The sequence below is a fragment of the Drosophila melanogaster genome, chromosome 2R (assembly GCF_000001215.4).
Source record: "Drosophila melanogaster chromosome 2R".
Lineage (NCBI taxonomy): Eukaryota > Metazoa > Arthropoda > Insecta > Diptera > Drosophilidae > Drosophila > Drosophila melanogaster.
Genome location: NT_033778.4, coordinates 21,061,645 through 21,073,708, shown reverse-complemented (window position 1 = coordinate 21,073,708; position 12,064 = coordinate 21,061,645). Strand labels below are relative to the sequence as shown.

The window sequence follows — 12,064 nt, the reverse complement described above, 5'->3', positions numbered from 1 at the left end:
TTGGATATCCATGTGACCGCACAATATAAAAGCGGCACATGACGCCAAAATAAGTGACGACACTACTAACGGCAAACGAAGGCGAAACACAAGTTGATCGAATAGAATGTACCCTAGCTGAAATGAAAGTTAATCATATATTTTAGAAGCATTGGAACATCATAGAGTATAGAAGTAAGTCTCTTATACTCAAGAAATTCATTATTTTAAGATCAACCAATTCTTTTAACCAATTTATAGCTCATTATTTAATAGATTTTTTTAGGGCCTTCCTTTTTTGGAATAGGTCACATCATTAAGTGCCTTGCATACTAATTGTACACCTTGCATACAGTAGTAAATAGTAAATATTTATTCGCATAGCGATATGAAAATTATCATGCCCATAGAAAAAGCATTTTAGCAATAAAAGCTTGCTTATGGTTCTGATGACTAAGCAGCAGCTTTTGCCAACCTGAGTCATAGACCTCTTAAGCAAAACTAGGTGACAAAACTACCTTAGTTATACCGAAGCTTACATGCCCTTACCACGAGGTGAAAGTCCAGGGAACAAAAAGTTAAAAAGGAAATTACAATTATCTAATATTGTGCCCATGTACAAAATAGTTATATGTACATTTGTAAGTAAAGAAATTTTTTTTAAAGCTATGCCATTATGCTAGAAATTATCAGCCTTTAATTAAGATTTACATTTAAGAAAAATAATTGCCTTTAAAATAATTAAAGATAAGCCTTAGCATGTGCAGTATACCGCTATGTGAATAAGTTAGCTATTCGAGCTGGTACAGTTCGAATACTTTCTATATGGCCAACGATCTCCCACTTTGCAAGTGAGAGCGCCAAAGCTCTTGGAGCTTTTACTCTCTCACCGTCTCGGTTTTTTAGCATTGCTTACCTCGCCGGCATTTGGGCTCCATTGGGGCAGTTTGAATCAGAATCTCAGTAAGCGAACATCGTTGATTGAAACAGCAATCATGCCAATCGGTGAGTTTCCCAGTGGGTGTGGGTGGAGTGCCCTGAGCAGTTGGATAATGGAATGGATAATTGGGTGAATTTAAAGATAGGGAAATGTGCGGCGGAATTTTTGGCCCACGACCAAAATAGCATTGTGTCGTCCAATTCCTAGAATCGAAACATCCCATTCTTTATCTATGCTGGGTTTTTACCAGTGAAAAATACAAGCGACTTTCACCTTGTGATCGTCCAGATTCAATTAACGGCAATATGCTATACATATTGGACTGCCTTTATTTGGCCTAATTTATGACCCATCGAATTGATTCTCGACCAAAGGTGTCCGAAATTGTTCACCATATGCGATGAGTCACTGGTCTTCGCCTTGAACTCCGACAATAATCAATAGGAATTCAGCAGGGTTGACCCTAGGGAGGTCAGACGAAAGATGCACCTCCAATGATGTCATGCGAAATAATGCTGCTTGAGAAACCATTCGTGTAATCTATTCAAAGTGAATAGCACAAACCTCGCATATATCTGGGCAAATGTTTGTCGCTCGAGTGGCAGTAGAGCCGGCTCAGAGCTCAAAACTCGAAATTAAGCTTGAGTGGAATTAGCTAGAACAATTTGTTGCGAAGAACTGATGGCGATCTAAATGACATCATGCGAATGGTGCTAATAAGCAAGCGAAAACAAAAACAGACGCTAAACATGCTGATATATGTATGTTTATATGTACGTAGAAACCTAACAAACATAAAAATAGCTACGAATTCTTTCCAGTTCAAGTATTTTTTATGACAACATTCTCATGTTTGAGGTTGTTAATTCAAACCTCAAAACTTTCCCACCTTTCAAAGTAGTAGTGGGTACAGTTGGCTCAGAAAAACGTAGCCGAGTGTACAGTTGCCTCTGAGAATTTGTACTAATATGCCATCTCATTTGCAGAAGTCAACACCCCCGATAAGTTGGAGTACCAATTCTTCCCCGCCAGCGGTGGAGTTTTTACCTTCAAGGTGCGTTCCCCCAAGGATGCTCATTTGGCACTCACACCCGCGCCCGAGGAGAACGGTCCCATTTTCGAGATCTTTCTGGGAGGATGGGAGAACACCAAGTCGGTGATCCGCAAGGACCGCCAGAAGCCCGAAGTCGCTGAGGTGCCCACTCCGGGCATCCTAGATGCCGGAGAGTTCCGTGGCTTCTGGGTGCGCTGGTACGACAATGTCATCACCGTTGGCCGCGAAGGAGACGCCGCCGCCTTCCTTTCCTACGATGCTGGTAGCCTGTTCCCGGTCAACTTCGTCGGCATCTGCACGGGATGGGGTGCCAGCGGCACCTGGCTGATTGATGGTGAGTTTACACTCTGTTCCACGCCTTTTCTATCAAACGGAAAGCACAGGTGTTTACCCTCTCTGATTAGTTTACCCATCGTAATGATCTAAGTTAGCTATTGTTCTACAGCTGCTCAATGGCATCTATTGTCTAGTCAGCTGCTTCAGTTTGAATATCGAGTATTACTATACCCGCTACTCGTAGAGTTGGTACTATTGAGTACTGATCAATAACACTTAATTGCTCTCCAAGACTATATCCTTGCTATAAATATGTATTTGCCTATTATATATACATATATGTATAAGATTTGCTAATGATTTCATGAATTTCTAACAAATGCCACTATTTCCTTGCAGAGCCCGCTCCATCGGCTCCCGTCATGGGCTTCGCCGCGCCCACAGGAAGCGGACCAGGATGCTGGGTGCCCGCCGCCAACGGTGAGGTGCCACCCAACGCCCTCGAGGGAGGATTCGACAGCAGCGAGCAGCTGTACATCGCCCGTGCCCGCCATGAGGGCGACCTCATTCCCGGCAAGCTGCATCCCTCCCACGGAGTGACCTACGTAGCCTGGGGAGGTGGTGAGCACGGCCACGCCGAATACGAGGTGCTGTGCGCCGGCGGCGGCCAGTGGTTGCCCGTGGATGCCGGAAACATCCCGCCCAACGCCCTGCCTGCCGGAGAGACCGCCGAGGGCGAACCACTGTTCATCGGCCGTGCCACCCACGACGGAACTATCACTGTGGGCAAGGTGCAGCCCTCCCACGGATGCTGCTACATTCCGTACGGCGGCGAGGAGCTGGCCTACAAGGAGTTCGAAATCTATGTGACCAACTAAGCCACGGATCGAATGTCCAACGCACTGAAACAAAACGTTTTAAATCAGTTAATCTGAGCGCTTTACAGTTCAACTGGTCGCAGAAATTTTATTTTATTTATATGTGCATTTCTACTCAAAACTGTTAAAGAATCTCTATATTATGTCGAAAAGTTTATTACATTGTTCAACGAAATTGGTTAATAAACAATAAATATGTTTAAGAAAATAACATATCTGAAATAGGCACTTATTTGCATTCATTAAGCTTGGAAATAAATATAAAATAAGCTGAATAGCTGCTTTAATTTTTCAAAAAAGTGGTGTGTTAAGATTAGTTGGATTTTGGTTTTAGTGAATCTAACAGTTCTATCGCAATCATTAATCACCTTTTAATCCATTTGTACTCAATGAAATTAGTATCAAACATTCTTTTTTTTTAATAAAATCATGACTGAAATGAAATGACTGAAATCTATAGATTAGTTTAAGCAGGCAATTGAAAATAATTTACTCCCACTCAATGAAAATCTATTCCTAATCTCATTATCAGTGAACCCATAAAACACTCATACAAAGTTAGTTGAAATGTTGGCAGTACAAGGAACATATTGCTATATATATATATATTTATACCAAAACATGTTTTCTTTTATTCATTTTTAAAATGAATGAAACATATCATATTGGCCTATTTACATTTAAATTAAGGGTATAACTGAGTCGGTTTAGTCTATCAACTATATTAAAGTCAGTAACCAGCATGTGAAGTTTTTAGGTCAGCAACTAACCTTTTTATGTTTCTTTGAACACCTGGCTTTGAAATGGCTTTAAAATAATAAAAGTATCATATTTACAGACCCAAAAATACCCTTCTGCCAATGTGAAGCTTATAAAATATAATAGTCTATATTAAATTGGTCTCATTGATTAGAGGTAATAATGTTTGGACACAAGCTTAAGATACTTATCAACTTAAAATTCGATCCAAAATATTAAAGGACAAAGTATTCATGTTCCTATTAAACCTAATATGCCTTGATTACTTAAGTTTGCCAAATATCACAAACATTTTAAATGTTGAAGTACCTCTTGAGAAAATTTACAACTTAAGGGATAGTAAACAAAAAATGAATCTGTACTTGAGATACAAATACCGGTCGCTAGTATAAATATTACAATTCAAAGCACGCGACGAAGACCCAATAAATTAGTCCGACAATTGGAGTGGAGTAGCCGACACAGCTGATAAAGATAATGGTATTGATAAGATCGGTGCGGAAGGGTATAAATACCTAGATGGAACAAGAAGTAATAAGCATTTCGTGCAATGGGAAAGTTATTGGCACTACTCGCTGTCCTCTGCCTTAGCCAGGTTATCGGTGCTGAACGTAAGTCTAATCTACGCGAATTTGGTGTTGGCTTAAAAGCTAATCGATCTGTATTCCTGATCTGTTATCCAGGCATCGTCAACTGCTACTGGGGCACCTGGGCCAACTACCGCAGCGGCAATGGCAAGTTCGATGTGTCCAATATCGATGCCGGTCTGTGCACCCATCTGAGCTACTCCTTCTTCGGAATCAACGACAATGGTGAGATCCAATCCCTGGACACTTGGCTGGACTACGATCTGGGCTTCATCAACCAGGCGATTAGCCTGAAGAACCAAAACTCCAACCTGAAAGTCCTGGCCGTGGTCGGCGGCTGGAACGAGGGCTCCACCAAGTACTCCTCGATGTCCGGCGATTGGTACAAGCGCCAGAACTTCATTAACTCCGCCCTGAACCTGCTGCGCAACCATGGATTCGATGGTCTGGATCTGGACTGGGAGTACCCCAACCAGCGTGGTGGCAACTGGAACGATCGTGCCAACTTTGTGACTCTGCTGCGCGAGATTAAGGAGGCGTGAGTAGTGGAGGAGCCACTACCGAAGCATACTTTAGTTTTAAATGATTTATGTCCTATAGGTTCGCTCCCTATGGCTATGAATTGGGTATTGCGGTGGGCGCCGGTGAATCATTGGCCAGTGCATCCTACGAAATCGCCAACATTGCTCAGCAGGTCGACTTTATCAACGTGATGACCTACGACTTTGCCATGGCCTCCGATGGCCAGACCGGTTTCAATGCCCCCCAGTGGGCCGTGGAGAACGCCATTAACTTTTGGCTGAGCCAAGGTGCTCCGGCCAACAAGCTGGTGCTCGGCGTGGGCACTTACGGACGCTCCTTCCAGCTGTCGGACTCCTCCCAGAACTGGCCGGGTGCACCGTGCCGCGGCGAGGGCTCCGCTGGATCCTACACCGGCTCTACCGGCTACTTGGGCTACAACGAGATCTGCCAGAACAACTGGCACACCGTTTTCGACTACGACAATGCCGCTCCATACGCCTACTCCGGTGACCAGTGGGTGAGCTTCGACAACGTGCTCAGTGTCCAGTACAAGATGGACTTTGCTTTGTCCAAGGGTCTGGCCGGTGCCATGATCTGGTCCCTAGAGACGGACGACTACCGCGGTCAGTGCGGTGAGACCTATCCTCTGCTCAAGACCATCAACAGGAAGCTGCGTTGGTAAAAGGAGAATCCGATTGTTAAGAATAAATGTTTGAAAATTGAAAAAAAAAACCACACTGCTGTTTGTGACTTTGGAGAATGTTTCAAAAGTTATTTCACAAGAAGTCTTAAGTGAAAACCAGATCTATCAATATGGAAACCTTTTAAACTGGTTGTAAACAAATCCGTAACAAACTTTAAATGAATTCGAAAGAAAAGCAAATAATAAGAATAATTTTATAGGGATTTAGTATCCTGTTCCAGAATCCTTTGAATCCTTCAATTGAATGAGAATAAGTAATATATTAATTGATTACTTGTGTAAATTTCTGTTTAGTCGTAGAGTATATGTATTTCAGTTATGATTATATATATATATATATATAACTTTACAACAATATGTTTTATTTAACATCATAATAATGTAAAAGTTCTCAAGTATTGTAATTTTTGATGTCAGATTTAAATCCAATTACCCATATCTACAAAAGTGCGTTATATTTTCATGTGATGACAGTAGTTCTACATTTCTAGTAAAAAGTATAAATCATGAATGAATAAATATGCTTCTTTTGTTATTCATTGAATACAAGTTTATTTATTTAATTTACACTTCATGAGTTGCCTGAATGAGTAGCTAGCAACAGTATGAGTCACATTCCAGGACGATGATAAAATGATTCTTCGAGTGTGGTATACGATACGCTTGGCGTTCTGCAAATCTCAAGATGCACTTAAAATTGAGGCAATAAATTGAGATTTATATGCTTAATATAATGTACGAGTATAGATATAGGTCACTTGTCGTTTCAGTTTCCTCACCGAATGCAATATATTAGACTTTTGTTTTCTATTTCAGCGATTTCCAAAGTGAAGTGGCGATTTATCAACGCTGTCGATGTTCTGGCGATAAGAAATTTGCTGGGGAGCGGCCTATATAAACACGGAAACATGATACGAATAGCTATTGTTACCATTAACCTACGAAGTGCAGGATGAAGTTAGTATCGATTTGGGCATTGGCAGCTCTTTGCCTTTGCCTTGGACAAGTGGCCAGCAGCGAGAGTGAGTAGTTGATGGAATTTGCTTGGGGAATTGGAATCTTATTGGATCCTTCGCATCCTGCAGAGCTGCTTAACTGCTACTGGGGCACGTGGGCCAACTATCGTCCCGGAGATGGAAAGTTCACACCCTCCGATATCGATCCCTCCCTGTGCACCCACATCAGCTACACCTTTTTCGGAATCAGCGATGCCGGCGAGTTCAAGTCCCTGGACACCTGGCTGGACATGGACGATGGTCTGGGTAAGCTATATCTTTCTCTATTTGCAACTAGGAAAAGTTAATGAAATGGTATTTCCACATAGGCTTTATTAGCCAGACAATTGCTCTGAAGCAGCGCAATCCAAACCTCAAGATTTTGGCGGTGGTTGGTGGTTGGAATGAAGGTTCCACCAAATACTCGGCCATGGCAGCCGATCCTGCCAAGCGTGCCACCTTCGTCTCCACTTCCCTGGCCTTCATTCAGCAGTATAGCTTTGATGGCTTGGATTTGGATTGGGAGTACCCTGGTCAGCGCGGAGGCAGTGAAGCGGATCGCGAGAACTTTGTTACTCTGCTGCGCGAGATTAAGGAGACGTAGGTGGATTCTCTAATTCCTGGCAACTCAATAACATGTATTAATCCTCGGCAGCTACGATCAGTATGGCTTGGAGCTGGGTATTGCTGTCGGTGCGTCCGAGAAATCGGCCAGCATCTCATACGACATTCCGGCCATTTCGCAGCACTTGACTTTCATTAACGTTATGACCTACGACTTCCACATGGCTCTGGATGGCTATCTGGGTCTCAATGCTCCTCTGCCCGAAGTCGCCGAATCTATTGATTATTGGCTTTCTCATGGTGAGTTAACCAACCGCGAACTCTAGTTATTAAACTAATGAATCATGCCTACCTAGGTGCTCCCGCTGAGAAGCTTATCCTTGGCATTGGCTTCTATGGCCACAGCTACCAGATGTCCGATAGCTCACAGAACTGGCCCGGTGCTGCGTGCATTGGTCCCGGAACTGCTGGCGTCTACACGCGGGAGAACGGATTCCTGGGCTACCACGAGATCTGCCTGAACAACTGGCAAACCGTGTTCGATCAGGAGAACGGTGCTCCATATGCCTTCCAGGGTGATCAGTGGATCGGCTATGACAATCCCGAAAGCATCCAGCTGAAGATGCAGTTGGTCGAGTCCCGCAATCTGGGTGGTGCCATGATGTGGTCCATCGAGACGGATGATTTCCGTGGTCTGTGCGGCGAGTCCTATCCACTGCTGAAGACCATGAATCGTGCTCTTGGCAGGGAAGTGAGTGGAGGAAGTGGCGGAGGCGGCGGCGGCGGAGGAGAAGGAAGTGTTACTCCCGCTCCAACGGCTGCTCCCACTTCGTCACCCACTCCGGCTCCCACTCCCGGTGGTGGAAGTGGTGGCAACGAGTGCGCCCAAGATGGTTTCTTTGTTTTGGAAAGCGATTGCAATAAGTTCTACCAGTGCGTCGGTGGCGTCCGTTACGACTTCCAATGCGGAGCAGGGCTGTGCTTCAATACCATTACCTTAAATTGCGACTGGCCGTAAAATGTCGATTAAATGAATGGAATATGAAAATAAACAAACATGGCAATTACACAAGAAATCTATTATTTTTCAAGTGGTCCTCCTCAGCGAATTGTATATTATTAATTCATATTTATGGCTACCGGTTATGCCGATTAGATTTAGATTCCTGAAATACTAACATTTACATTGAAGAAGTTAGTCACTTCAGGAAAATGGTGAGACACGCCGTGAAGCAAGTGCATATGATTCAATTTCAATATTGAAATAATGATAAAGCCTTGTTAACAAGAAACCATATTAATGAAAACACAGGTGAGTTAACGTGTTTTGCAATGTACACCTATTGCCAAGATAAAGGAACTAAAAGAACGCCACGTATTTATTATCTTTTAAAAGTGAAAGTTCATTAAGTATAAGACAGGATTGTAAATATTCAGTTATCTATGCGTTTTCAGTCTAGATATATGTTATAAATGACACTCCGTGTGAAAAAACACGCAACCCAAAACACTTTTACTGATCCGAAAACAAATTTAAACATTATTTTAACTGACTTGACCACTTTAATTAATCTACAATTAGAAAAAAATTAAATAAATTTCCAGTTAAAAGCGTTAGGTTCACTTTCGCCATGACTTCTTTTCAGTATGTCTTTATGATAATGATATTTCTGATATGCGGTTGTATAGCAAAAGAATGTAAATAGATCCTGCAAATATTATTTCAAATCATTAATAAACATATCTGCAGATAATGTGTTTTGTCAATATGATTTGGGATCCTACTACTACAAAGGACGCAGTCAATTCTTTGAGTGGCACTTGGACTCCAGGCTATGCACCCACTTGGTCCTTGGATCTGGAATAGGTGTGGATGGGGATAGTGGTGAGCTGAGGATCACCGACAAAATTCTGCTACTGGAGAAGGGTAAGTATTTTATTTAAATAGATATTCCATTGCATAACTCCTATTTAATAGACAAGCTGAGCAGCGTTAAGACCATGAAGTGGGATAGCATTAAGAAGGTAATGTTTACCATCGGTGGTTGGGAGGAGGATTCCAGTTCGTTTTCTCGCATGGTGGCATCTCCGAAGAAGCGGGACAATTTCTATAGCTCTATGTTGGAGTTCATGTTCAGGTGGGGATTCGATGGCGTCCAAATCGATTGGCGCTATCCCACACTGCTGGGCGGTCACCCAGATGATCGCCAGAACTTTGTGATCCTGCTGGAGGAGCTGGGATTAATGTAAGTCCTTTTAGGAGGTTTTCCCATCATCCAGTAAGTTCCTACCCCTTTTCGATAGCTTTCGGAAGAATCAGCTAATATTAATGGTGGCTGTGCTGGGACGAAGAGACAATCGCATCCTGGAAAGCTACAATATCCCTGAGATAGTTAATCACTCGGACTTTATCCACCTGATGATGCACGACGAGCAGGATCCGTACCACCTGCGCTTGGCTTACAATGCTCCACTTGTGGGATATGAAGGCAGCGTGACCGATTCAATTATGCACTGGAAACGAAATGGAGGAGCGCCAGAGAAACTTATCTTGGGCATTCCGCTCTTCGTGCGCTCCTTCACCATGGATAGAAATCAATCGACAGTGGGATCCGCCTGCAAAGGACCCGGCAGACAGACGAAGCAATCCCACCGTCCCGGCTTCATGACCTACAACGAGTGGTGCGTGCAACAGTCCAAATGGAGCAGGATGTTTGACCAGCTGGCCAAGGTGCCCTATGCCACAAGGGGTGATCAGTGGGTAAGCTACGAGAACCCGCGGAGCATCTGGGCCAAGATGCATCTGTTGCAAGAGCACAAGCTGGGTGGCGCCATGGCCTGGACCATTGACGTAGACGATTTCCGGGGCAGATGTGGCGAGCAGCATGGATTGCTCCGTGTGATCTTCTCCGCCCTGGGCGACAAGAACGGCCTCACAACAGAGAAGCCGACCACAGAAGCATCCGGACTGTGCCCACATGATGGCTTTAGCCGCGATGGTTGGGATTGCCGATTGTATCATGAGTGCCGCGATGGAGAGAGGATCTATTACGAGTGCCTCGAGGGTCAGTATTTCGACGAGAACCAGATCGTGTGCCGCCCAGCCGCTGAGGTCAAGTGTGATCAGAACTTTGTCATTTGGCGACCGGGAATGCCCGTTTATAGCTACGACAACATGCCACTAAACCTAAAGATCGTGGAGTAGGTCCATAAAAATACACAAACCCCATGACATTTTTCTGGACAAATAAAATCTAGCACTTTACTGATCCTGAGTAGTTACAACTTTTGGTGTCAAGGTCAAAGTTGAGTCCACTGGGACAATCAAAGTTGTGGGTCTTGCCGCCACTGCAGTAGTAGAACTTGGAGCAGTTGTCCGGATCACGAATATATCCAGCGGGCGCGTCAGCTGGACAACTGAATCCTTCACTGGGCGATTCCCTGTTCGATTCGGTGGTCAAGCCAGATGGTGTATTGCCACCGAAGAGCACACGGTTGATTTCGTGCAGCAAGGGATAGGGCTGCTGACCACAGGTGCCGCGGAAGTCATCCGATTCCAGCGACCAGATCATTATGCCACCCAGGTGGTTGTCCATCACATACTGCGCCTTGAGGGCCAAGCTACGTGGGTCCTCGTAGCCCACCCACTGGCGTTGCCTGTAGGCGTAAGGCACCTGCTGTGTGGCCTCCCATTTCTGTGTCCACTCCTCCCGCTCCATCATCTCACACAGTTCGTTGTAACCCAGGACGCCCGGCTCGCGGGAGTAGTTTCCTGCAATTCCCTTGCCAATATGCGGCGCTCCTGGCTGATTGCCCTCGGCGGTCGCTAATGTGAAGGAGCGCCCGTAGAAAGGAACTCCTAGAATCAGCTTTTCAGCCGGAGCACCTGCTTTCAGCCAATACTTGACTACGGCGTCCACGTTCAGCTGCTGTTGCCGCCCGCTAGAATCACTGGCATCCTTCTCAGCAGCGTATAGTGGAGCATTGATGCCCACCACCTGGTCCCACGGTCCGTGAAGGTCATAGGCCATCACATTAATGAGGTCCAGATACGGAACCATAGCCGGAATGTCGTACGATATTTCGGCGGAGAATTGTGCGGAGCCCACGGCAGCACTGAGTATGAAACCAAAGGGTTCCAAGCTGAGAAGGCGTTAAGGGTCAGAAAATGGGCAGCACATACAACTTCCATCATTTCTTACCCCTCCTTCAGCTCCTTTAGAAAGGTTATATAGTTCGAGCGATCCTCGTTATCCAGACTGTGACGCTGGCCAGGATACTCCCAGTCCAGATCTAGGCCATCGAAACCATGGCGCTGCAGAAACCTGACCACATCATCCACGAACTTTTCACGCTTCGAGGGATCACGGGCCACCAATGAGAATCGCTTGGAGCCCTCGTTCCAACCACCCACAGCGACGAGCGTCTTCAACACGGGATTCTTTAGCTTAAGCGCATTAAAACTCTTGATATTTCCGCGTCCACTATTCTCCTCAAGATCCAGATAGGCGTCGATCACGCGAAGCTGGCCCGTCTCCTCGATGCCCAGGAAGGCGTAGATAAGATGGGTGCATAAAAACGGATCAATATCCTCCATACCGAACTTGCCCAGACCAGGTCGATAAACGGACCAAGTGCCCTGGTAGCAGACAACGTTCTCTGCAAGGGGATTTCACTGATATTCCTCGAAATATGCAAATCTGTTATACTTTTACATACTTGAGGAGTTGCCTTGTGCAGAAGATGATGCTGCCATCAGGATTACCCCGAGGAGCAGCTTAACTAAACCAGATACGCTCCACATTGC

At 44.8% G+C, this 12,064-nt stretch overlaps 5 protein-coding genes and 2 non-coding genes across 7 annotated transcripts; 4 read left to right on the top strand and 3 right to left on the bottom strand.

The window, feature by feature from the left end:
- Positions 1 to 919: 919 nt before the first annotated feature.
- CG10527 (uncharacterized protein) lies at positions 920 to 3,341 on the top strand. Its single transcript, NM_137700.4, has 3 exons — positions 920 to 984; positions 1,906 to 2,307; positions 2,649 to 3,341. The coding sequence occupies exons 1-3, from the start codon at positions 975 to 977 to the stop codon at positions 3,125 to 3,127; spliced, it is 891 nt and encodes a 296-aa protein (NP_611544.1). The 5' UTR covers positions 920 to 974; the 3' UTR covers positions 3,128 to 3,341.
- On the bottom strand, positions 1,814 to 2,960 carry asRNA:CR44704 (antisense RNA:CR44704). The gene has a single exon (NR_124674.1).
- A 922-nt stretch (positions 3,342 to 4,263) lies between the features above and the next one.
- Positions 4,264 to 5,449, bottom strand: asRNA:CR44703 (antisense RNA:CR44703). The gene has a single exon (NR_124673.1).
- Positions 4,423 to 5,717, top strand: Cht9 (Chitinase 9). The gene is made up of 3 exons (NM_137699.5): positions 4,423 to 4,497; positions 4,570 to 5,011; positions 5,074 to 5,717. The coding sequence occupies exons 1-3, from the start codon at positions 4,437 to 4,439 to the stop codon at positions 5,675 to 5,677; spliced, it is 1,107 nt and encodes a 368-aa protein (NP_611543.3). The 5' UTR covers positions 4,423 to 4,436; the 3' UTR covers positions 5,678 to 5,717.
- Positions 5,718 to 6,621: 904 nt separating this feature from the next.
- Positions 6,622 to 8,330, top strand: Cht4 (Chitinase 4). Its single transcript, NM_080223.3, has 5 exons — positions 6,622 to 6,720; positions 6,784 to 6,960; positions 7,023 to 7,293; positions 7,349 to 7,557; positions 7,614 to 8,330. Exons 1-5 carry the CDS (start codon positions 6,651 to 6,653, stop codon positions 8,273 to 8,275), a joined length of 1,389 nt encoding a protein of 462 aa, NP_524962.2. The 5' UTR covers positions 6,622 to 6,650; the 3' UTR covers positions 8,276 to 8,330.
- Positions 8,331 to 8,722: 392 nt separating this feature from the next.
- Cht12 (Chitinase 12) lies at positions 8,723 to 10,531 on the top strand. Its single transcript, NM_166420.2, has 4 exons — positions 8,723 to 8,955; positions 9,008 to 9,184; positions 9,236 to 9,503; positions 9,562 to 10,531. Exons 1-4 carry the CDS (start codon positions 8,889 to 8,891, stop codon positions 10,460 to 10,462), a joined length of 1,413 nt encoding a protein of 470 aa, NP_726022.1. The 5' UTR covers positions 8,723 to 8,888; the 3' UTR covers positions 10,463 to 10,531.
- Positions 10,497 to 12,063, bottom strand: Cht8 (Chitinase 8). Its single transcript, NM_137698.1, has 3 exons — positions 11,977 to 12,063; positions 11,460 to 11,916; positions 10,497 to 11,400 (listed from the first exon to the last, which is right to left on the bottom strand). Exons 1-3 carry the CDS (start codon positions 12,059 to 12,061, stop codon positions 10,512 to 10,514), a joined length of 1,431 nt encoding a protein of 476 aa, NP_611542.2. The 5' UTR covers positions 12,062 to 12,063; the 3' UTR covers positions 10,497 to 10,511.
- Position 12,064: the final 1 nt, after the last annotated feature.